Raw genomic sequence first — 24,682 nt, 5'->3', positions numbered from 1 at the left:
CCACTGAGCAACCTTCCCAGCGTCCCCCCCAGCCCTCCCCTCCTCCCCCCCACCTCCCCACACCCTGTGAAACTCTTATCTCCAATAAACACCAGAAAACTTGAAGTGGCTCAGTAGCTCAAGTGATAGAGCGCTAGCCAGGACTTGTTGAAAGGCAATTCATTTAGAACCCTCCTCCAGAACTCCCCTGGGCCTCTCACTTTGGAAATGGTCACATGTAAGGAGGCCCAGTGACTTCTTCAGAGTTTAAAAGCAAAACTAGGGCTGGGAAGGTGGCTCAGTGATAGAGCGCTTGCCTTATGTGCATGAGGCCCTGGGTTCAATTCCTCAGCACCACATAAGCAGAAAAAAAGCTGAAAGTGGTGCTGTGGCTCAAGTGGTAGAGTGCTAGCCTTGAGCTGAAGAGCTGAGGGACAGCACCCAGGCCCAGAGTTCAAGCCCCATGACTGACAAAAAAAAAAAAGAAAAACTAGTTGTACCCATTTGGGGGATCTTAGAATAATGGACAAAGTAGGAGTTTAAAATCCCTATAAGAGCCAGGAGCCAGGGGCTCACTTCTGTAATCCTAGCTGTTCATGAGGCTAAGATCTGAAGATGGTGGTGGGAACCAGCCCAGGCAAAAAGACTCTTATCTTTTATCTTACAAACTACTCAGAAAAAGCAGGAAGTAGAGTTATGGCTCAAAGTCATAGAGCACTAGCCTTGAGCAAAAAGAAGCTCAGGGACAGCGCCCAGGCCCTGAGTTCAAGCCTCAAGACTGGCAAAAAAATACATATCCCCTTAAGTACCCTTATCTTTAACAAAATTTAATCAATTTGCAGTGCTTTTATTGCCTGCTTCTTTCTTTCGTTTTTTTTTTGTTTTTTTTTATCTTCCTCTGGCTCAAGTTGGCTGACTCAGAAAGTGACTCAGGTTTTCTAGGGTGCCCTCATGTGGAAAGTGAAAATATGGCAGAATATGTCACAGGATGTACGTCTAAGGCAAGAGTAGAGAGTTGGCATCAGCAACCAAGTGGATCCCTCTAGGAGAATGGCCCATAGTCACGGACAGCATTAGTCCTGGGCCACATGGCAGAATCTATTTTATTTTATTTTATTTTTTGGTCCGGTCATGGGGCCTGAACTCTGGGCCTGGGCGCTGTCCCTCAGCTCTTCAGCTCAAGGCTAGTGCTCTATCACTTGAGCCACAGTGCCACTCCCGGCTTTTTTGTTTTTGCTTATGTGGTGCTGAGGAATCGAACCCAGGGCCTCATGCATGCAAGGCAAGCGCTCTACCACTGAGCCACCTTCCCAGCCCGGCAGAATCTATTTAAACAAGCATGTACGGACCTGCAGTAGGATCCACAAGTTCTAGGTCCAGGGCCTTTCATGGCCAGGGACAGACAAGCAGGAGTGCCATTACCTACGCACATGAGGCCAAAGCAGGAACCGGGAGTGTGTCATAGGAAGGGAATGTGAGACAGTTCCTCATTTTCTGCCACATTTTCACTGAATCTGGGGGCCTATTTTTCCATGAAAAGCCAAGGACATCTGATGACTAGATACCCTGACACCCCAAGATGATGTCCCGAACATATTCTAAATGTCTTCGTTAGTTGGGAACTGGGCCCAGACTTCCCCAAATTCAATGTTTGTTCTGTGAGCTGTATTTCACGGGTGCACTGAGGCAGTACCCCACAGGCCAGCTAGACAAGTTCCTGCACCAAAGCCCTTACACCCCAGGAAAAGTATCTCCTATGCCAGCACTGTGAAGAGAAGAGCCAGGAGTTTTACCACCACTCAGCAGGGAGGCCACAGATGGGAGCAGCTGGCACTCAGCCTGTTGCTCCCCAGGGGAAGCCCATTCCACAGGAGGCACAGATCTGAACCCCTGCAGAACCTTCCAGGAGACACCCTTCTTTCCCAGCACTGCTCAGCTGTACCTACAGGGCCCCACCCCGCCCCCAGTCCCCGATCTGCCTGTGTCAAAGACTAAAGGTGAGCTGGACCCTTGCCACCCTAAGATGAGGAGCTGCACGTACACACAAGTTCCGGAAACATGGCTTCTGTCTCCCTTCGGCCAAACACCAGCACTGAGGCAGACACATTCAGCCCCAGGCTGGATTTCCTCATGTCCAAGGTGACATTTCCTACATAAGAAGGCTTCACAAAGGGACACTTTCCACAGCAATAGAGATCCTGACCACTGCTTCTGCTTCTCAAAGGTGCCAGTGCTCAGGGCCTGGTCCTCTTTCCAGTCCTGTCCCCAGGGACCACTAGAACAGCTGGACCACCTGAGAGCTTTCCAGACCCCAGGAGCAGAAGCCAGCGGGGCACTCCACTGTCCAGCTGCAAGTCCTCCATCCAGAGCTGCACACAACTGCATATGACCTCCAGCACCCCTGGCATGCACCCACCAGAAACACTACAGAACTAAAGCCAACAAGCCTCGACAGCCCCACACAACCCAAACCAGGACAGGACCCTGGGTCGGCCTCTGCCTATCATCTCAGGTTTTCCCTCAACATTGTGAACTGGAAAATACATTACACATGAACAAAAGAGGGTATAAAGATACTGTGGGAGGTTCATGGGATAGGGCTGTAGTAGTATGTACATACAAGGTCCTGAGTTCAATCCTCAGCACTGAAAAATAAAAACACAAAACTACAGGCACTTGAACAAAATTATATTTCAAACATATGCACCCAGAAACTTCCCTAGTCTGATATCCCCTCCAGGTAGGACCACCTCCCCCCATGAGACATGGCCACCAGCCTAATTCTTATGGCATTTTCTTTGCTTTCCATTCATTCTTTTTTTCTATTAATAAGGTTTTTTTATTGTGAAAATACCGTACAGAGGGATCACAATTACATGAGCAAGGTAATGAGTATATTTCTTATCAAGCATTGTTGCCTCGTTTGTTTCCCCTTATCATCCCTGCCCTCCCATCTCCACCACCCCCCTCCATTCACTCTTTTTTCTTGTGTAAATCAAACCCAGGGCCTTGTGCTACTAGGTAAGGTTCTACCACAAGCCTTGGGTTTTTTGTTTGTTTGTTTGTTTGTTTTTGGGGGGTCCGGTCGTGGGGCCTAATCTCTGGGCCTGGGCAGTGACCCTCAGCTCTTTAGCTCAAGGCTAGCGTTCTAGGGGCTGGGAAGGTGGCTCAGTGGTAGAGCGCTTGCCTTGCAAGCCTGAGGCCCTGGGTTCGATTCCTCAGCACCATATAAGCAAAAAGAAAAAAGCCAGAAGTGGAGCTGTGGCTCAAGTGGTAGAGCGCGAGCTGAAGAGCTGAGGGACAGCGCCCAGGCCCAGAGTTCAGGCTCTACGACCGGACCCAAAAAAAAAAAAAAAAGGCTAGCGTTCTACCACTTGAGCCACAGTGCCACTTCCGGCTTTCTTCTTTTTGCTTATGTGGTGCTGAGGAATCGAACCCAGGGCCTCATGCATGCAAAGCAAGCGCTCTACACTTAGCCACCTTCCCAGCCCCAAGCCTTGGTTTTTTGAGTAAGGTTCTCACTATGTAGCCCAGGCTGGTGTCCTACTTACAATCCTATTGCCCCAGCTACCCAAGGGCTGGAATTAGACATGTACTACCACATCTGGTCCATTTATACTTTTATCACACACTTAAGCATCCTCATACAACAGATCCTCTTTTTGTTGTGCATGAACATTTTAAAAATTGAGATTGCATAAAACATTTTCCTGGTATATAAATGTTTTCAACATCCTCCCTTGGGGTATGATTTATACCAAGCTACAGAACCCAGTATCTCACAAGTCATGTAAGGCTATTTCTCTAGCTCTAAAAAAACTAATAATTTGTTTACTGAGATTCTTTAATTGTTGTTGCTGTTATGGGGCTGAAACTGAAAGCCTGGGCATTGTCCCTAAGCTTTTTCACTCAAGGCTGAGACTCTACCACTCTGAGCCATAGCACCATTTCTGGTTTTCTAGTGGTATTGTAGATAACAGTCTCATGGACTTTCCTGCCTGGACTAGTTTTGAATCTCAATCCTTAGAGCTCAGCCTCCTGAATAGCTAGAATTATAGGCATGAGCCACTGGTGCCTGGCTTGTTTACTGAGATTTTGAATCAACACACACAGCCAATGACAGAGGCGCCTCTAGAAATATGGAACTAGTTTGGAGAGATAAAGGAGGGTAGGGAAAAGGAGATGAGTCTCATGGACTTTCCTGCCCAGGCTGGCTTTGAACCATGATCCTCAGATCTCAACCTCCTGAGTAGCTAGGATTATAGGCGTGAACCACCAAGGCCTGGCTCAGTATTTTTTGTTTTTTGTTTTTGTTTTGTTGTTTTGTTTTGCAGGGGGAGGGAGTTAACTGGAGATGAAGTCTCAAAGACTTTTTGGCCTGGGCTAGCTTCAACTTCTATCCTTCAGGTCTCAGCCGACTGAATAGCTAAGATTACAGGCATGAACCACCAGGGCTCTGACATAAACGCAATTTTTTATATTGACTCTATTTCTGGGAAGCATGTCAAGCACACATTTAACTCAACTTTCAGAAAGCAACACTTTCACGGCACAGAGAGTACACTCCTTGCTACTGGGTAATGCAGCTGTTAGAAAACTGCAAACACTACTTAGCAGGCTCAAAAATGTCAAGTGAAAGGAAGACTGGGAAAACATATTGGTGACACAGTGACAGGAACCACACAAAACACACTCACACAGTACCTAAGGAAACACACAAGATGCACTGTGTAAAAGTGAAGGAAGGCACTTTGGCAAAAGGGTTGAACTTGTATCACTGACAACATTTTCTCAAGTACCAATTCACAAGCAACAATAAAACATTACTGGATCTGATTACAACTCAAGACTCCTATCAAACAACACTTCAGCTGGGCGCCGGTGGCTCACAACTATAATCTTAGCTACTCAGGAGGCTGAGATCTGAGGATCACAGTTCAAAGCCAGCTCAGGCAGGAAAATCCATGAAACTCTTATCTCCAATTAACCACCAGAAAACCAGAAGTGGCACTGTGGCTCAAGTGGTAGAGAGCTTGCCTTGAGCTTAATTGTTCCAGGGCAGTGCCTAGAGTTCAAACCCCATGGCCAAAAAAAATACTTCATGAGCACAGACCAGGTATCAGAAGTCTGTTAGAAAATACTATAATTGGGCTGGGGAAGTGGCTTCGTGGTACAGTGCTTGCCTAGCATGCATGAAGCCCTGGGTTCAATTCCTCAGTACCACATAAACAGAAAAAACCAGAAGTGGCAATGTGGCTCAAGTTAGTAGAGTGTTAGCCTTATGAAGCCCAGGGACAGCACTCAGGACTAGCAGAAAGGAAAAAAGAAAAAAAGAAAGAAAGAAAAAAGAAAATACTGTAATTATCCACTAAGTGTACAATTCCAAAAACCAAAAGAGCTAAGAGACCCCCACTGAATAATACCAAATGCCTTCCCCAGCTGGTGAACAGAACACCACACAACACAAAGTATAGTTTAGATTCTCTCAGAATTTATCTAGGAGACTCCATGACATTTTATGATCAATATCTGCCCCCCAAACCTTTCCTTCTTGACTGAAATTTGAACTCAGATCCGCATGCTTGCTAGACAGGCATTCTACCATTTGAGCCACACATTCCCAACCCTTTTTGTTCTAGTTATTTTTCAGATAGGTTCATCTGTTTTGTTCAGGGATGGCCTCTGACTGTGATCTTCCTATCTATGCCTCCCATAGCTTAGATTACAACCATGATCTACCACACCTATCTTGTTCTTTTAGATGCAAGCTTGCTAGCTTTTTGCTTGGGCTTGCTTCAACTGAGATTCTCCCAATCTCTACCTCCTACAAAGCTGGGATTATAAGCATCTGGTCCCAAAACACTTTTCACAAAATAATTTTTCCCCTTTAACCAAGAACCATGATTGTGTGTGTGTGTGTGTGTGTGTGTGTGTGTGTGTGTTGTGTGTGTGTGTGTGTGTGATATTTTATAAGCAAAATGGGACTTCAGAGTAATGATGCTATTGAGGACACTGGACCCCTTACCTATAGCTTCACAGCTCTGCTCAGGCCCTCTGCTCCTCCCAACATAGCAGGCCCTAGAAAACTGTACCTATCCCCACAATACCACACCCCTGCAGGCTCTGCCCACAACTGCCCACCACCCCAGCACCCAGGATGGCAAAACATCTCTTTTGGTGCTGTGTTTTTCTCAGGAAAGAAAAAGTAATACCAAAACAAAATTCCCCTACCGGAACATATAGCTTTTTTACTAACCACAAATGCTGGCAAAATCTTTTCTACATAATAGTGAATCAGTTAGTTCCTCTTTCTCCAAATTGACACATTTTTACCTTGCAAATTGTGCCTGCTTCTGTGTATAGAAAACATTTAAAGACTAATAAATGAAACTTTTGAAATACTCACTAAAATGTGATACTACTTTTGAAAAGAACAATCAAGTATAATTCTCTTCAAACCCATGAGCCCCATCTTCAAGCAGAATTAGACATGGGATGTAAAGAAAAACAAGTTTCTGCCTGTCAGAAGTTGACGATCAAAAGGTATAAATTGGAAGGACAGGGGTGCATACTCCATGCATACTGTCACTTAAGGTACAATTAATCCCCATAAACTGCATAAATCCTCAGTGACAGCTCAATGAATTGTGACAAATGCACACACCCAGAGAAGGATGAGGACCTATAAATTAGGGGGGGGCCAGGAAGAGAAGGCAGGGGCCACTGGAAAGCAGCAAAGGCCTGGGGGCTTGACCACAGCAGACAGGAGGATGTGCGCACACACGCACACGCGCTCACACACACACACACACACATGCCTCAGCCCTGAGACTGGAATGTATGGAATGCTAGCACAGAGGCCAGTTTCTCCCGGATGGGAAAAATGTCCCTATGAGGCAGGTCTAAGACACAGTGACAATTTGCATATTAATGTACCCCCCAATCAGATTGGATGATGCAGGCCACACTCACTTCTTGCCACTCTAAGTCATAATCTATCCACACTGGAAGAGAGTCAAGAAACAAATTATTCAGATTTGGGGCACTACTGGGGATGGGACTTCCAGCCTTGTATATGCTAGGTAAGCCACTGAGCCACATCCCCAGCCTTTGGTTTTTGTTTTGAGACAAGGTTTCCTTATGTAATTTAGGTTGGCATCAAACTTGACATCCTCCTGACTCAGCATCTGAGTTGCTTGGATAACTGACATGTACTACCATGCCTGGTTCATTCAGATGGTTTTGGTAGTAATGATGATTTCAATATGAAATCTGTAAGGAGTTAGCATCCAAAATATAAAACTGTTACAAATCAAAAGAAAAAAAAGACAATCTCATAAGAAATGAGCAAAAGATGTGAACACATCCAGTCAGAGAGGCCATTAAGGAAATAACACAAGAAAACATAACTCAGTGGGGGGGCAGGAGGAGGATGGGATGGGAAGGGGAAACAAAAGAGGAGGCTACAATGCTTGATAACAAATGTACTCATTATCTTGCCCATGTAATTGTAACCTCTCTGTACAGTATTTCCACAATAAAAAAAAAAATTAAACTTTCAGCAAATAATTCCAAAAAAAAAAAAAAAAAAAAGAAAACATAACTCATTCCTAATCAAGAAAATGCAAATTAACATAAAAGTGAGCTGGGCGCTAGTGGCTTACATCTGTAATATCAGCTACTCAAGAGGCTGAGATCTGAGGATCATGATTCAAAGCCAGCCCAGGCAAGAGGGTCTATGAGACTATTATCTCCGATAAACTACACAGAAAAAGCCAGAAGTAGAGCTGTGACTCAAGGGATAAAGCCCTAGTCTTGAGCAAAAAGAAGCTCAGGGACAGCACACAGGCCCAGAATTCAAGCCACGGGACTGGCAAAAATGAGAAGAGAAGAGAAGAGGAAATATTCTATCTTAATTTTTCTACATCAGAAGGAAAAATTTTTTAATGGTATTAAAGGGATAGGGAATGGCTGAAATGACAAAGCTCCTGCCACCAGGTGTGAGGCCCTGAGTTCACTCCCAATACTGAAAAAGAATATTATAAAGAACTCATTTCTTTCTTTCTTTTTGGGGTACCAGTCCTGGGGGCTTGAATTCAGAGCCTGGGCAATGTCTCTTAGCTATTTCACTCAAGGCTGGTACTCTGCCATTTGTGTTACTTCTGTCAGTTGTAGGGCTTGAACTCAGGACCTGGATGCTGTCCCTGAGCCTCTTTGTGCTCAAGGGTAGTACTCTACCACTTGAGCCACAGTGCCACTTCTGGTTTTTGAGTGGTTTATTGGAGATAAGAGTCTCTTGGGGACTTGTCTGTCCAGGCTGACTTCAAATCGTGATCTTCAGATCTCAGCCTTCTGAGTAGCTAGGATTACAGGCATGAGCCACAGGCACCTGGTAGCTTCCAACTTTTTATTAGTTAACTAGAGATATCAACCAACCTTTTATTAGTTAACTAGAGATATAAATCTCTTGGATCTGGGGCTGGGAAGGTGGCTCAGTGGTAGAGCGCTTGCCTTGCATGCTCAAGGCCCTGGGTTCTATTCCTCAGCACCACATAAGCAAATAGAAAAAAGCCAGAAATGGCACTGTGGCTCAAGTGGTAGAACGCTAGCCTTGAGCTGAAGAGCTGAGGGACAGTGCCCAGGCCCAGAGTTCAGGCCCCACGACCGGACCCAAAAAAAATAAAATAAAATAAATCTCTTGGATCTGTCTATTCCAGCTCATCTCAAATCTTTTTTTTTTTTCTTTTTGGGTCCAGTCGTGGGGCCTGAACTCTGGGCCTGGGCACTGTCCCTCAGCTCTTCAGCTCAAGGCTAGCGCTCTACCACTTGAGTCACAACGCCACTTCCGGCTTTTTTTCTTTTGGCTTATGTGGTGCTGAGGAATCGAACCCAGGGCCTCAGGCATGCAAGGCAAGCGCTCTACCACTGAGCCACCTTCCCAGCCCACTCATCTCAAATCTTGAGCCTCATATCTCAACCTCCTGACTAGCTATAATTACAGGTATGAACCACTGGCACTTGGTATTAATAAAATTATTGAAACTGTTCTCAAAAAACAAACCAGGTGTATTTGATAGCACATACCAGTGGCCCCAAATACTCAGGAAGTAGAAGCTGGAGGATTAAGGTCCAAGGCTGGCCTGAGCAAAAAGCAAATCCATATCTGAAAAACAAACCAAAGCCAAAGGACTGGGGGCATGGCCTAAGTAGCAGAGCATACAAGACTGAGCTGAAGAAAAAGGAAAGTGGAAGAGGAGACAGGAAGAGAAGCAGAGGCAGGGCCAACGAGCCTAGGCCAAGACAACAGGAGCCAGGAATGGAAGCCTCTAAAAGCTGGAAGGCCAGAAGACAATCGTTGCCAGAGCCTCCCAAGACTGCTGACACCCCCACTTTAGCTTGAGGAAACTTGGACTGACCTCCAGCCCCATAAGCTGATAATTTTGTATTGTTTAAGCCACTAAATGTAATTTTCTGCTGCAGCAATGGAGGATGATTCAGTATGCTAAGGAGAAGCAGAGCACATGCACACAGGGTATTTTCTCCTTTTTCTTTTTTTCTTTTTTTTTGTTCCTTTTCTTTTGTTAGTGGTATTGTAGTTCAAACTCAGTCTCCTACTTTCTAGGCAGACATTCTTCCACTTGAGCCATACATTCAGCCCTTTTTTATTTTTTTTTGTGGAAGTTTAAGATACTGTCTCACTATGTAGCCCAGGCTAGTCTAGAAATCCCGATCCTTCTACCTTAACCTCCCAAGTGCTGGGATTAAGCCAAAACTAGAAGTGGAGCTGTGGCTCAAGTGGTAAAGAACTAGTCTTAAGGAAAAAAAAAAAAAGCTAAGAGACCACACCTTGTCCCTGAGTTTTAAAGCCCCAGTACCACACACACAAAAATGTGCTGGAATTACAGATGTGTTCCACCAAGATAATCCAGAAACACATATTTCTGAGTATTAATATGCAAATATGCAAACTGATACAGGAAGGTGACTCAACATGCTGGGACTTTTACTTGATCTTTAACATTCTAGATTTCTTCAAACACGGGGTTTGTCCAAGTGTCCTGTAACTGAAAGTTAAGTTTTATGGAGTTACCATCACAGTCACAGCCTAAATGTCAACTAATCCAAACATAATACAAACTCCATTTAACAATGAGCACAACTTTTTATAGCAATCCCAAAGGAACTTAGAAGACAGACCTCACAGTGCCTATACAGAGTACTACAGGCAGCTCAAGCTATGTAGACAAGAAGACAAAGTAGTCATATATCCATGACCCACATTGTTCCTTCAAGAAGTCAAAAAGATATGACACAGACATTTCTTATCTCTTGATGTAATTCATTTTCTGACTTTAGCGCACCCAACCAAGGTTCCCACCAACACACACTCACCCCTAGTATCCATTGGCTGAATTGCTCACCTCTGATAAACCCAACATTTTAGACTCATGCATTTATAAGAATGCTGTGTAAATTGTCCAAGGCCACATGGCTGGGGGAAAATTAGCCCTCCTGGTAAAAATCACCACTGCCCCCAAGGAAGACCAGCTACCTGTAGGAATTCCTGGCAAAGTCAAAGAAAGGGCAGGCCCAAGAGCCCAGAGCTAGTCTCCATAAATCACAGCCTTATGTGGCAGCCACTTCTTATTTATGTATAGAAGGACTGAGACTTGAACTCAGGACCTGGGCACTGCCCCTTAGCTGTTTCTTTTTCTTTTCTTTTCTTTCTTTTTTTTTTTTTTTTTTGGGGGGGGGGGGATGGGTCCAGTCGTGGGGCCTGAACTCTGGGCCTGGGCGCTGTCCCTCAACTCTTCAGCTCAAGGCTAGCACTCTACCACTTGAGCCACAGCGCCACTTCCGGCTTTTTTTCTTTTTGCTGATGTGGTACTGAGGAATCAAACCCAGGACCTCATGCATGCAAGGCAAGTGCTCTACCACTGATCCACCTTCCCAGCCCCCCCTTAGCTGTTTCTTTAAAGGATAGTTCTCTACTATTTGAACCATAGCTCCACTTCTAGTTTTTTGCTGGTTAACTGGAGATAAGAGTCTCTTCGAATGTAATCCTAGCTACACAAGAGATTGGAGGATCACTGCTTGAAATCCGCCCGCCAGGAAAGTCCATGAGACTCTTACCTCTGCTAGCCTGGTGATTCTCAGCTTTCAGCCTCCTGAGTAGCTAGGATTTACAGGCTTAAAACACCAACCAGGACTCATGGCAGCCATGGGTGAGTCCTATATGAAAGTCTACAGTATTTAGAGTAGTCTTTGTATTTACCAAGAGATTCCTAGGCCACCACCTCCTTGGGCCACTCTTACAAGCTGAGAAGTAGCAGCCCCGGGTGCAGTCAGAGCCGCTCCCATTTGCAAGTGGCCCCAAAGAGTCCAGTCAGACCGGAGTGGGTCCCTACCCAGCTCCAACCCAATGTTCTACCTAACAGGTACTGTCACAGGCTCCCCTTACAAAGTCACAAGGAAGATGGGTCTGGGAAGGTGGCTCAGTGGTAGAGTGCTTGCCTTGCATGCATGAGGCCCTGGGTTCGATTCCCCAGCACCACATAAGCAAAAAAAAAAAAGAAAAGAAAAGAAAAAAACATTAAAAAAAAAAAAGTCACAAGGAAGAGCGAGAGGGGGGGAAAAATAGAACTAAAGCTCAATCATGGAGAAACGTTCTGCCTATGCCACCCAACTGTAACCATGTCCTCCCTGCCCTGGCAGGTAACGGCCACTGGCCCTGCCTTTCAGGGAGGAACCGGTCTCTCTCCCATCCCTCCAGAAGTCACCTGGACCATCACCTCCTCGGTGACACCTGGCCAGAGTCGGCTAGACCATCCCAGTCACCAGCAGCCACTAGCACGTGTGCCCACGGAAAGGAACGTTTAAACCTAGGGGCAAGCGGCATCCTGGCTTGGGGCACGCTCACACATTAACACAAGCTTCTGAAGAAACGCCAGCCGCTCGTCCGCAAGCTCCCTGAAGAAATCCCGGGTCCCAGGTCGCAGGTCCCCAAGGCCACGCACCAACCCAAGCGCTGAAGCCCCCGGGCGCAGCACCTCTCAGGCACGGGGAGGGGGGCAGTCCCTCTTCACGAAGTCCCTTGACGCAGGCCAGGTGTGGCCCGGACAGGTGGTGCCCGCTACGGCCGCGCCCGGCTCCCCAGGGCGGGAAGGGGTTTGGGGCGCAAGACGCAGGGCAGGAAGGGCTCCGCCAGGCCAGGGCCTACCAGGACACAAGCCTAGGACCCTCCCGGCCTCCACCCGCCGTACCTGTCGCTGGGGGATCCGCCTCCTCGTCAGCCTCCGCCTCAGCCGCCGCCGGGACTGCCGCGGCGGGCAGCGGGTCCATCGCACGGCCAGTCATGTGAGCCCGCGCGCCCACGTGACTTCCTCCCGCTCCCGCCGGCCAGCCCCACCCACGCCAGCCTGGGTCCGGCATAGCCCCGCCCACTCCGGGCCGGAGTCCGGGTAGCCACGCCCACACTGGTCTCGTCATGCCCTGCGACGCCCAGGCGCAGTTCGGGCACGCCCACATCCTCCCAGACCCCTCCCTCTCCGTTCGCCCTGGCCCCGCCCTGCCCCGCCCCGGCCACGTGGCTTTGGTCAGGCCAGGGCTTCCCCTCCTGCGTCTGTGCCAGCGGGACTCCTGAGAAATTGTCCTGATTGGGGCCAGCGCCGCGTTGAGGCGCGCTTCTCAGCCCACTCCTGGATCGCTCGGTCACCCCCTGGGGTCACCCCCTGGGTCGGAGCCACTTTACTCACTTTCTTCCCCATGCACCCAGGCACCCCTACCCACCACCTCCCACTCTGACTCATCCAGACATTAGCTCACTCACCCACCCAGCTCAGCCACACACCGCATCCTGCATCCACTCACTGATGTGCCGCAGCTTCGCTTGCCATTACCCAAAGGCCAGGCAAGCCCTGGGCAAGGTGTGATACAGGAAAAGGCACGCCAGTTCCCGGCCAGACAGAGGGGTCTCCGTTATTCTCAAAGAGGTGAGAGGGGGGGTCACTTAGAGGCAGTGTCTGAGGACTGACGCATAGAGGGCTTGAACAGGACGGCAGAAATCGTCAAACAACTGCAAACATCTGCTCTTCCCAGAGCTAAAATAATATCTACTATGTTGAAGAGATTCCTAATCATCTCAGTAGAATTAAGAGAAGATGGGATCACATTCTAGTTTGGTAATGGTTCATACTGGCCATAACAGAAATTGAACTCAGAGCCAGGTGCTTACGACATACCTGGCTGAGTTCTAGTAGGCACTCTACCACTTGAGCGACATTTCCAAGTAGTGTCTAGCTTTATGTCCAAATGGGTCTGGACAATGCACCTACCTGTGCTTCCTCCAGCAGCTGGGAATGACAGGCATACACTACCACATCCAGCCACTAGTTGACATGGAGGGGGTTTGTTTTTTGTTTGTTTTTGGTCCTGGGGCTGACCCTCAGCTCTTCAGCTCAAAGGGAGCACTCTACCACTTGAGCTCTAGTTTTCTGGTGGTTAATTGGAGATAAGAGTCTCATGGGCCGGGCGCTGGTGGCTCACGCCTGTAATCCTAGCTACTCAGGAGGCTGAGATCTGAGGATCGCGGTTCAAAGCCAGCCCGGGCAGGAGAGACTGTGAGACTCCTATCTCCAATAAACCACCAGAAAACCGGAAGTGGCACTGTAGCTCAAGTGGTAGAGCGCTCGCCTTGAGCTGAAGAGCTGAGGGACAGCGCCCAGGCCCAGAGTTCAAGCCCCATGACCGACAAAAAAAAAAAGAGTCTCATGGACTTTCCTGCCCAGGATAGCTTTGAACTGTGATCCTCAGATCTCAGCCTCCTGAGTAGCTAGGATTACAGGCATGAACCATTGGTGCCCAGCAAGACATGGAGTTTTACCATTTTCTTTTTCCAGGCTGACCTCCAATTTCAATCCTCATATCTCCACTGTAGGATTACAGGCTCCAGACACTCTCTGCAATGTAAGTATTTCTAAAGTTTGAGTTTTAGTCTTTAACATTCTTTCTCCATACTTGAGACACCTTATTGTCCCAGCACACCAGGACACCCATCACCCCAGCAAGCATAAAAAACAGTACTATTATGTCATAAACTAGTCTAGGACATGCTGTTTTTCAAATGGACTACTTGGCTTTCCCAAGTCACAGTGGAGGCCACAGTATCCTGTAACCTTCTACCTCATCTGATGGCCACTTCCTTTCCCCCATCCCCCCTCATCCCAGGCTTCCTTTCAGCTGTTGCTGCTGCCAAATGATGCACTCAGCATTTCCCTGGCTCACATTCCCTGACACACACATTGCTAACTTCCTGGTATTATGTGGCATGTATCTTTGCCACCCAAAGATTACAAGCTTCTTATTCAATTTTTCAGTTCATTGAAGTCTAAAAATTGCCAAGCATCATGAAAGTATAAAATGGGCCAACTGACATGTTGAATTGGAACACCTTTTGTACAACTATTTAAGGAAAATTTTAAAAATAAATCTAATTAAAAAAGAAAAGCCAGGCGCTTTCTTACAGGCTCGTGCCTGTAATCTTAGCTACACAGGAGGCTGAGAGTTGAGGATCAGAGAGTTGAGGATCAGAGAGTTGAGGATCAGGGTTTGAAACCAGCCTGGGTGGAAAAGTCCCCATGAGACTCTTATCTCCAATGAACAACTCAAAAACCAAAAGTGGGGTCATGGTCATGGCTCAAGTGGTAGAGTTAGCCTTGAGCACAAAGAGGCTCAGGGACAGCACCCAGGCCTTGAGTTCAAACCCTATAGACAACACCAAAAACAAAAACAAAAAAAAAAGAAAGAAAATACTCACTTTTTCAGAACAATAGAATATATTAAACTTATTAACACCTCTGAAGTCAGATTGCCTGTAATTCACTGGCTCTGGATCTTTTTTTTTGTCGGTCGTGGGGCTTGAACTCTAGGCCTGGGTGCTGTCCTCAGCTTTTCAGCTCAAAGTGAGCGCTCTACCATTTCAGCCACAGTGCCACTTCCTGTTTTCTGGTGGTTAATTGGACATAAGAGTCTCATGGACTTTCCTGCCTGGGCTGGCTTTAAACCATTATCCTCAAATCTCAGCCTCCTGAGTAGCTAGGATTATAGGCATGAGCCACCAGCGCCCACTGGCCCTGGATCTTGATTGTACTTTCTGATAACCTGAGGAACATTCAATTATCTGCCAGGAGTGATTATAAACAAACAGGGCCCCTCTGCTCTCCCTCATAGAAATTCTGAGGTTAGGAAATGTTCTTCCAAGGCCTGCAATCCCCTGGATCCAGGGGCAGGACTGACAGGCCTAGAGGCTCACAGCCCCATGGCCTAGAGTGAGTGGCCTGCTGTCCATAAGCCAGAGACTTAGGGCTCTAGGCACTCAGGCTAGAGGTTGATTGGTCTGAACTTTAACCACTAGCAGCTCCAGCCCTTAGTAACTCCTTAAGCCTTCTAGCAGCAGTGAGTGGCAGCAGTAGACAGTACCTACTAGTGTTCCAGCTCCTGTGGTGCTGGGATCCTTGGCTCCTATAGTGACTGGTGATATAGCTCTTGGGTGTAAGGGTGGTCAGGACCCTTGGCCCTTCAGTCCCAGCAACTCCATGCAACTCCTTAGGAGACTGCAGTTTCGTTTTGTTTTGTTTTTTGTCAGTAGTGGGGCTTGAACTGTGGGTCTGGGTATTGTCCCTCAGCTCTTCAGCTCAAGGTGAGCACTCTACCACTTGGTCCACAGCACCACTTCTGGTTTTCTGGTGGTTAACTGGAGATAAGAGTCTCACGGACTTTCCTGACCATGCTGGCTTTGAACCTCAATCCTCAGATCTCAGCCTCCTGAGTAGATAGGATTACAGGCATGAGCCACCGGTGCCCAGCTAGACTGCACTTTTTTGTCTGCAGTTCATAACAGCCTTCTCACTTTCTTGGATCTCTGCCCTCTACTTCCACCCTCTCTTGTTTCCGCAAAGAACATTTCCTGAGCATACTAGCTACCAAATGCCGGTGCAAGTGGAAGATGAGGAAGGCAATTCAGGGATAAGCACTCACACCTCTGCTTCCAAAAGTCCCCAGTGTATGAACAGAGAAGCAGAACAAGACAATTCTCCTGGCACACACAAGGAATCTGGTGCTGCTGCTGGAAGGCGGCAGGGGGAGGAAACAATTGGTTCTAATCCAGAACACCTCCAAGAGAGGGAATTCAGTCCAGATATCAAACACAGAGAGTTCTTCTGAACTCTTTTTTATGTGGTGCTAAGGAATCAAACCCAGGACCTCATGCATTCAAGACAAGCACTCTACCACTGAGCCACCTTCCCAGCCCAGTTCTTCTGAAATCTAACTAAATATATCAGCCATGTGCAGATCCTTTCTGAAGAATAAGATTCCTGTTTCATTCAGAAAATATTTCAAAGAATTGTTTTTTAACATTTTGCTTCCTAGAAAGAATCCACTTCCAGCCATGTGCCAGGCTCACACCTCAGGAGGCTGAGATCTGAGGATCCTGGTTCAAAGCAGCCCTGGTAGGAAACTCCGTGAAACTCTTTTCTCCAATAAACCACCAGAAAAACTGGAAGTGGTGCTATAACTCAAGTGGTAGAGCGCTCGCCTTGAGCTGAAGAGCTGAGTGACAGCGCCCAGGCCCAGAGTTCAAGCCCCACGACCAACAAAAAGAAAGAAAGAAAGAAAGAAGGAAGGAAGGAAGGAAGGAAGGAAGGAAGGAAGGAAGGAAGGATCCACTTCCATAATGACTGTGCAGCTATTTATGGAGTCAAGTTTATTGCTTTCCATTCAGGAAGATGGGATCTACCCAATGTAGGCACACTGGCAGAACTTTTAGTATAGAACATTAGAGCTATATAGCCATGGTAGTTCCCAGCTGTAATCCCAGCTACTCAGAAGGTAGAGGTAGAGCTGGGTGCCAGTGGCTCACACATGTAGTCCTTGCTACTCAGGGGACTGAGATCTGAGGCTCATGGTGGGAAGTCAACAAGAACAGACAAATCCAAGAGACTCTTATTTCCAATAAACCTGCAGAAAGATTAACTAGAGTCATGGTTCAAATAGTAAAGTTCCAGCCTTGAGCAAAAAAGGAAAAAGAAAGAAAATAACCAAGGGAGAACACAAGCCTCAGTACTGGCACCAAAAAATAAAAAAGAACAAAAAGACTAGCCAGGCACCAGTGACTCATACCTATAATTCTAGCCACTTAAGAGGCATATGAGGAATTGTGGTTCAAAGCCAAGCCTGAGCAGGAAAGTCTATGAGACTCTGATCTCCAATTAACCAGCAAAAAGCCAGACATGGTGCTGTGGCTCAAGTGGTGGAACACCAACCTTAAGTGAAAAAGCTAAGGGACAATATCCAGGCTCTAAGTCCAGGCCCCAGGACTGGTACCAAAAGGGGAGTGGGGAGGAAGGGAGGGAGGGAAAAAAAAGGAGGGAAGAAGGGAACGAGGGAGGGAAAGTGGGAAGGGAAGGGAAGGCTGTTGGACAAGGATGTGAAAAGTGTAAATCAATCAGAATTCTAGTACTTAAGGCCAGGTGTGGTAGCTCACACTTACTTATGGGTCCCAACTACAAGGAAGGTGAAGGTAGGAGTATCTCAGTCCTGTGATGCCTAGCCAGAGTTAGTGGAAACTGTTAAAGAGAGAGACAGGAAGTGTGGGAGGGAAGGAGAGAGAACAAGAGAAAGAAAAAAGTGAAAGAGGAAGGAAGGAGGGAAGGAAGAAAGAAAGGAAGGAAGGAGAAAGAAAAAGAATCCTTATGCTGTGCTGTTGGAAATGTAAATTCTGCAATTCATTTGGGAGAATGTTTGGCAGAGTGCAATAAAGGTAAACATATGCTCACCCTACGAGCCAAGGATTCTACTCTTACAGATTTGTTCCCCAAGAGAAAGAAAAACATATTTAATTTACAGAAAAGACTTGCAGGAGGTAGCGTGAGCAACTGTTACAACAGCCAAAAAACTGGAAAGCATCCTAATGTTCATTAACAACCAAATGGATAAACAAATGGTTATATATTCATGTCATGGGGACCCTCAGCAGCACTAAGGAGATATCTCAGAATCATCTGGAGGAGAGAAAACCAGACATTAAATAAATACATGCTTTGATTTATATAAAATTCTACAATAAGCCGGGCGCTGGTGGCTCACGCCTGTAATCCTAGCTACTCAGGAAGCTGAGATCTGAGGATCGTGGTTCAAAGCCAGCCCGGGCAGGAGAGACCGTGAGACTCCGATCTCCAATAAACCACCAGAAAACCAGAAGCGGCTCTGTAGCTCAAGTGGTAGAGCGCTCGCCTTGAGCTGAAGAGCTGACGGACAGCGCCCAGGCCCAGAGTTCAAGCCCCACGACCCACAAAAAAAAAAAAAATTCTACAATAAGCAAGACTGTACTATGTTTGGAAAAGAAGAAAGCATGTGGTAAAAGAAATCTATACCCACAGCAGTTATAGATGTGGAGGGCATTTTGTGTGTGCCAATCCTGGGAAATGAGCTCAAGGCCTAGGTGCTGTCCCTGAGCTTTTTTGCTCAAGGCTTGCACTCTACCAGTTGAACTATAACTCCACTTCTGGCTTTGTGTGTGTGTGTGTGGTTAAATGAAAGAGTTTCATGGACTTTTCTGCCCAGGCTGGCTTCAAATCATGATCCTCAAATCTCAGCCACCTGAGTGTCTAGGATTACAGGCATGTGCTAATGGTGCCCAGCTTAAGCTTGTGTGTGTGTGTGTGTGTGTGTGTGTGTGTGTGTGTGTGTGTGTGTGTGTGTGTGTGTGTGTGTATTTATTTATTTGTGGGGGAGTTCAGTTGTGGGGTTTAAGCTCAGGGCCTGGGCACTGTCCTTGAGCTCTTTTGCTTAAAGCTAGTGCTCTACCACTTTGAGTCACAATTCCACTTCCAGTTTTGGGGTGATTAATTAGAGATAATAGTCTCATGGACTGGGAATGTGGCTTAGTGACAGAGTGCTTGCCTCACATGAACGAAGCCCTGGGTTCCATTCCTCAGTACCACATACACAGAAAAAGCTGGAAGTGGTGCTATGGCTCAAGTGGTAGAGTGCAAGCCTTGAGCAAAAGAAGCTCAGAGAAGCCAGGCACCAGTGGCTCACACCTGTAATCCTAGCTACTCAGGAGGCTGAGATCTGAGGATCAGGTTCAAAGCCAGCCCAGCAGGAAAGTCTGTGAGACTCTAATCTCCAATAGACCACTAAAAAAACAGAAGTGGCGCTGTGGCTCAAGTGGTAGAGCACTGGCCTTGAGGTGAAGAGCTGAGGGACAGTGCCCAAGTCCAGAGTTCAAGCCCCACGACCAACCAAAAAAAAAAAAAAAAAGCTCAGAGACAGTGCCCAGGCCTTGAGATCATGCCCCAGGACTAGCAAAAATAAAAACAAACAAAAAGTCTCATGGACTTTCCTGCCCAGGATGGCTTCAAATGATGATATTCCAGATCTCAGCTTCCTGAGTAACTGCGGCTACAGGCATGAGCCACCAGCACCTAGCAAACTTGCTTTGCAAAGGGTGAACTGGTAAAAACTTTGGGCTCTTGAGGCAAAAGATCACTGTCAAAATCATTCGTTTGCCATCCTGGAGAGAAAGCAGCTGGCATGAGGCACCAGCACCTAGCAAACTTGCTTTGCAAAGGGCGAACTGGTAAATACTTTGGGCTCTTGAGGCAAAAGGTCCCTGTCAAAATCATTCATTTGCCATCCTGGAGAGAAAGCAGCTGGAGACACATTGGCTCTAGGTATGTCCTGGATAGTCTTTATTAAGTGCAGGTATATCCTTTATTTTGAGCTTTTATCATAAAAGTATATTGTCAATGGCTTTTTCATTCATTGAGGTAACCCTGTGATTTGCCATCTTCATCCTGTTTGTATGCTATATTACACTGATTGATTTCCACATGTTGAGTGTTGCTGTGTTCCAACTAAGTTTTTGCTCTTGTTGTTCCAGTCCTGGGGCTTGAACTCAGGGCTTGGGCATTGTCCCTGAACTTTTGTGCTCAAGGCTAGCTCTCTACACTTGAGCCACAGCTCCACTGCTGGCTTTTTGGTGGTTAATTAAAGATAAAAATCTCACAGACTTTCCTGCCAAAGTTGGCTTTGAATCTCAATTCTCAGATCTCATCCTCCTGAATGGCTAAGATTACAAACCTGAGCCACCAGCACCCAGCTCTAATATTATAAATATAAACAATTTTGTCATACAGTATGACAGGAATGTATGACAAAAACAGCAGAACAAAAGGAAAAGACACATCACACACTGAGAGAATATATTTTTAATAGATAAATTTAGCAACTAAAGCCAGGATTTACAAATAACTCATATATTTAAATATGAGAAAGTTGGACCACTAAAAAGAAGCACACACTGGGCACTAATGGCTCACACCTAAAATCCTAGCTACCTAGGAGATCTGAGGATCATAATTGTAGACCAGCCCAGGCAAAAAAGTGTTTGTGACTCCATCTCTGATTAACTAGAAAAAGCTGGACTGGAGGCATGGCTCAAGTAGTAAAGTACAATCTATAAGCAAAAAAGCTTGAGTAAGAACACAATGCCTGGAGTGCAAGCCCTGGTACTTGCACAAAATAAAATTTTTAAAAAGGGGTGGGGGAGCTGGGTGCTGGTGGCTCACAATTGTAATCCTAGCCATTCAGGAGGCTGAGATCTGAGGATCGAGGCTCAAAGCCAGCTAGGGCAGAAAAGTCCCCGTGAGATTTTTTTGTCTCCAATTAACCACTCAAAAACTGGAAGTAGTGCTGTGGCTCAAGTGGTAGTGCTAGCCTTGACCACTCAAAAACTGGAAGTAGTGCTGTGGCTCAAGTGGTAGTGCTAGCCTTGAGCACAAAGAGGCTCAAGGACAGTGCCCAGGCCCTGACAAACAAAAAAATAGGGAGGGAGGGGATTTCAGTGGCCAATAACCTTATTTAGATGAACAATAAGAGATTGGGGGTATGGCTAAGTAGTAGAACACCTGCTTAACAAGCGCAAAACCTTCAGTTCAAACCCCAGTACCACCAAATACAGACATATATGTAAATTAGATGATTAGATACAGATTATCTAGAGATAGCCTAAGACAACAACTCAAAGTAGTGTACAATTTTAGCACTGTCTGCCATTCCTCACCTGAGGATCTGTTTGAGGAATTGCCATCCTATGTGTAACAGCCTTTTCCCACTGTCTATGAAAATGGCAGATGTTCCTTCCCCCCTGCCCCCACCCAGAACACTCGGGTGCGACTAAAGCTCAGGGCAGCTTTGTGGATGTGGATGGCATGCACACCTCTCCAGCTCTGTTCCCTGCAGTGTGGGGTATTTGGCAGGAGGACAATGTCTGCCCCAATGAGCACTCTTCCATCTGCATCTCTGAGAGCCAGGTGTTCCAGCTCTCTAGGAGATCCTAAATGCTTTTCATAATTTCATTTTCTGCTTAAGTAAAACATCTACTTACATCAGAGTAATGCAAATTCAAACAACCACAAAATGCCACAGTACAAGATAAGGAGAAATCAGAATATTCCTACATAGCTGGAGGGAAGGTAATACTTTGTAGATAACTGTGAAGAACAGCTTGTTAATGTCTAATAAATTCAAATATATATATATATTCTCTAATAAAGCTATTTTATGACCCAGAATTTCCCTTCTAGTTATGTTTCGTAGGAACAAATGCAAGACTTTTCACTGAACTACAGCTGAAAATACTCTAAAGCAATCTACTTAAATGGTAGCCAGTGGCTACCATTGCAATTGGTGTAAACTTCCTTGCCACACCCCCTTCCTGGCTGCATAAGCAGGCCAGTTCTGCTCTTTTCAGATCAACCCTGAGACACCTTCCTGTGCTGCCCCCTGGTGTTACCACATTATGTAGAACAAAAGGGTTCCTTCCAGCCTCGCACTGGTAGCTCAGGCCTATAATCCTAGCTACTCAGGAGGCTGAGATCTGAGGATCCGGGTTCAAAGCCAGCCTGTTCAGGAAAAGTCTCTCTTTTTTTTTTTTTGGGTCCGGTTGTGGGGCCTGAACTCTGGGCCTGGGCGCTGTCCCTCAGCTCTTCAGCTCAAGGCTAGCACTCTACCACTTGAGCCACAGCGCCACTTCCGGCTTTTTTCTTTTTGCTTATGTGGTGCTGAGGAATTGAACCCAGGGCCTCAGGCATGCAAGGCAAGTGCTCTACCACTGAGCCACCTTCCCAGCCCCAGGAAAAGTCTCTTATCTACAATAAACCACTCAGAAAACCAGAAGTGGCACTGTGGCTCAAGTGGTAGAATGCTAGCCTTGAGCTGAATATCTAAGGAACAGTGCCCAGTCTGAGTTCAAGCCCCATGACCCCAAAAAAAAAAAAAAAATCCTTCCATTGTCTTTCCTAGGCTACGCTTTTGATTTTTTTTTTTTTTTTGGGTCCGGTCGTGGGGCTGGGATTCTGGGCCTGGGCACTGTCTCTCAGCTCTTCAGCTCAAGGCTAGTACTCTACCACTTGAGCCACAGCGCCACTTCCGGCTTTTTTCTTTTTGCTTATGTGGTGCTGAGGAATCGAACCCAGGGCCTCATGCATGCAAGGCAAGCGCTCTACCACTGAGCCACCTTCCCAGCCCACGCTTTTGATTTTTATGGTGAGTAGAGCAGTAGAGCTAGTAATATGACTGGGTATAGCAGAGGCAGCAATAGTAGTGGCAGTAGAGCAAGCAGCACCATGACAATTTCAGAGGGCATCCAGAGATGATGGCAGATTCAGCCAAACACCTGGAAGTATCCTGGAGCTGCCAAGATCTAAGGGCTGAGATTCCAAACTTCTACTGCTAAAGGCAAGGGGTTACAGTAGGTGTTCGTGCCTAGCCATGGGCAATCGAAGCCCAGCTCAATAAACCTTCTATTTGCTTCATTCTGGCCCAGAAGCCTGGAACTGTTAAGTCAAAATCTCAGAACTAAGACTGTCAACCTCTGGTCTTAAATCTCAGAACTAGGATTGTCAACCTCTGGTCTGTCAGCCAGTCCATTTGTTTTTGGCACTCAAGGGCCCAACCTGACAAAACTAGATCTACTGTATTCTCAATCTTTCTTCTCTTTCTCCTTTTTTTTTTTTTTTTTTTTTTGGTCGTGGGGCCTGATGAAAGGATCCATCACATCCATCCCAGGGAACCACGTGGAGGCAGACAGGCACAGGAGAAAGATTATTAGAAGGTTTATTAGAGGAGACATATTTGCCCCAGAGAGAGAGAGAGAGAGAGAGAGCAAGGCAGCCTCTATGTAGATAGCAGCAGGGTCTGGGGGATAGGAAGTGAGGTAGATGGAAGTTCAGGTGAGTCTGGGTGGAAAGAGGGAGGGGCCAGCAGCTCTGGGTGAAGCTGAGGACCAAAGGTGGGCAATCATGCTTACACTTGAACTCTAAGCCCTGGGTGATGTCCCACAGCTCTTCAGCTCAAGGCAAGCACTCCACCACTTGAACCATCTCTGGTTTTCTGGTGGTTTATTGGAGATAAGTGTCTCACGGACTTTCCTGGCCAGTCTGGCTTTGAACTGCGATCCTCAGATCTCAGTCTCCAGAGTAGCTCGGATTACAGGTGTGAGCCACCGGGGCCAGGCTCGCTTGGCTTTTTTCTGCGGAAGGATGGCACTTGAACCACACGGCTCCACTTCCATGGCTGGTCGTTTTTATAAGATGATCGAAACCACACACACACACACACACACACACACACACACACACACACACACACACACACACACACACCCTCAAGGGCTCCACTTCCATGGCTGGTCGTTTTTATAAGATGATCGAAACCACACACACACACACACACACACACACACACACACACACACACACACACACACACACACACACACACACACACACACACACCCTCAAGGGCTCCACTTCCATGGCTGGTCGTTTTTATAAGATGATCGAAACCACACACACACACACACCCTCACGGGCTCCACTTTCATGGCTGGTCGTTTTTATAAGATGATCGAAACCACACACACACACACACACACACACACACACACACCCTCACGGGCTCCACTTCCATGGCTGGTCGTTTTTATAAGATGATCGAAACCACACACACACACACACACACACACACACACCCTCAAGGGCTCCACTTCCATGGCTGGTCGTTTTTATAAGATGATCGAAACCACACACACACACACACCCTGGTCGTTTTTATAGGATGCTCGAAACCACACACACACACACACACACACACCCTGGTTGTTTTTATAGGATGATCGAAACCACACACACACACACCCTCACGACAACGTGTAACGTGGACTCCAGGCAGACACACACACACACACCTCTCACGACAACGTGTAACGTGGACTCCAGGCAGAACCCGCAGGCCCCGCCTCCCCCAGGCAGAACCCGCAGGCCCCGCCTCCCCCAGGCAGAACCCGCAGGCCCCGCCTCCCCCAGGCAGAACCCGCAGGCCCCGCCTCCCCCAGGCAGAACCCGCAGGCCCCGCCCCCGCGCGTCACGCGCCCGAGCTCTCCCGCCGGTGAGGGCGCGGTCTCGGGGACCGTACCATACTTGAGTGGCCGTCGGAACCGAGCAAGGGAGGCTTACGGTTGCCATGGGAGGAGTGGCTGAAGTCCCTGGCTTACGATTTTGAATTGCACCGTGCAGTCGTCGTCGTCGGTGCGCTGCTCACTGTGGCTCGCTACGAATTCCCCGCGAGTGTTGGACTCTTC

The 24,682-nt window shown here is 47.1% G+C and overlaps 1 protein-coding gene across 2 annotated transcripts in view; it reads right to left on the bottom strand.

The window, feature by feature from the left end:
- Positions 1-24,612, bottom strand: part of Snx8 (sorting nexin 8) — a 51,816-nt gene extending 27,204 nt beyond the window's left edge. The window contains exon 1 of one of the 2 annotated variants that reach the window (XM_042687054.1): positions 24,558-24,612. Coding sequence is in view for 1 of the 2 variants with exons in the window: in XM_042687053.1 (XP_042542987.1) it covers positions 12,243-12,336 (94 nt within the window). In the remaining variant the exon portion in view is untranslated. Of the gene's footprint in view, positions 1-12,242; positions 12,352-24,557 lie in introns of those variants that run through there. The other variant, XM_042687053.1, reaches the window with a different exon arrangement.
- Between the last annotated feature and the right edge of the window lie 70 nt (positions 24,613-24,682).

Source organism: Dipodomys spectabilis, unplaced genomic scaffold (assembly GCF_019054845.1).
Source record: "Dipodomys spectabilis isolate Male_0828 unplaced genomic scaffold, ASM1905484v1 ptg000098l, whole genome shotgun sequence".
Lineage (NCBI taxonomy): Eukaryota > Metazoa > Chordata > Mammalia > Rodentia > Heteromyidae > Dipodomys > Dipodomys spectabilis.
Note: the sequence above shows the minus strand (reverse complement) of the source record. Positions and strands in the feature narration are given on the sequence as shown.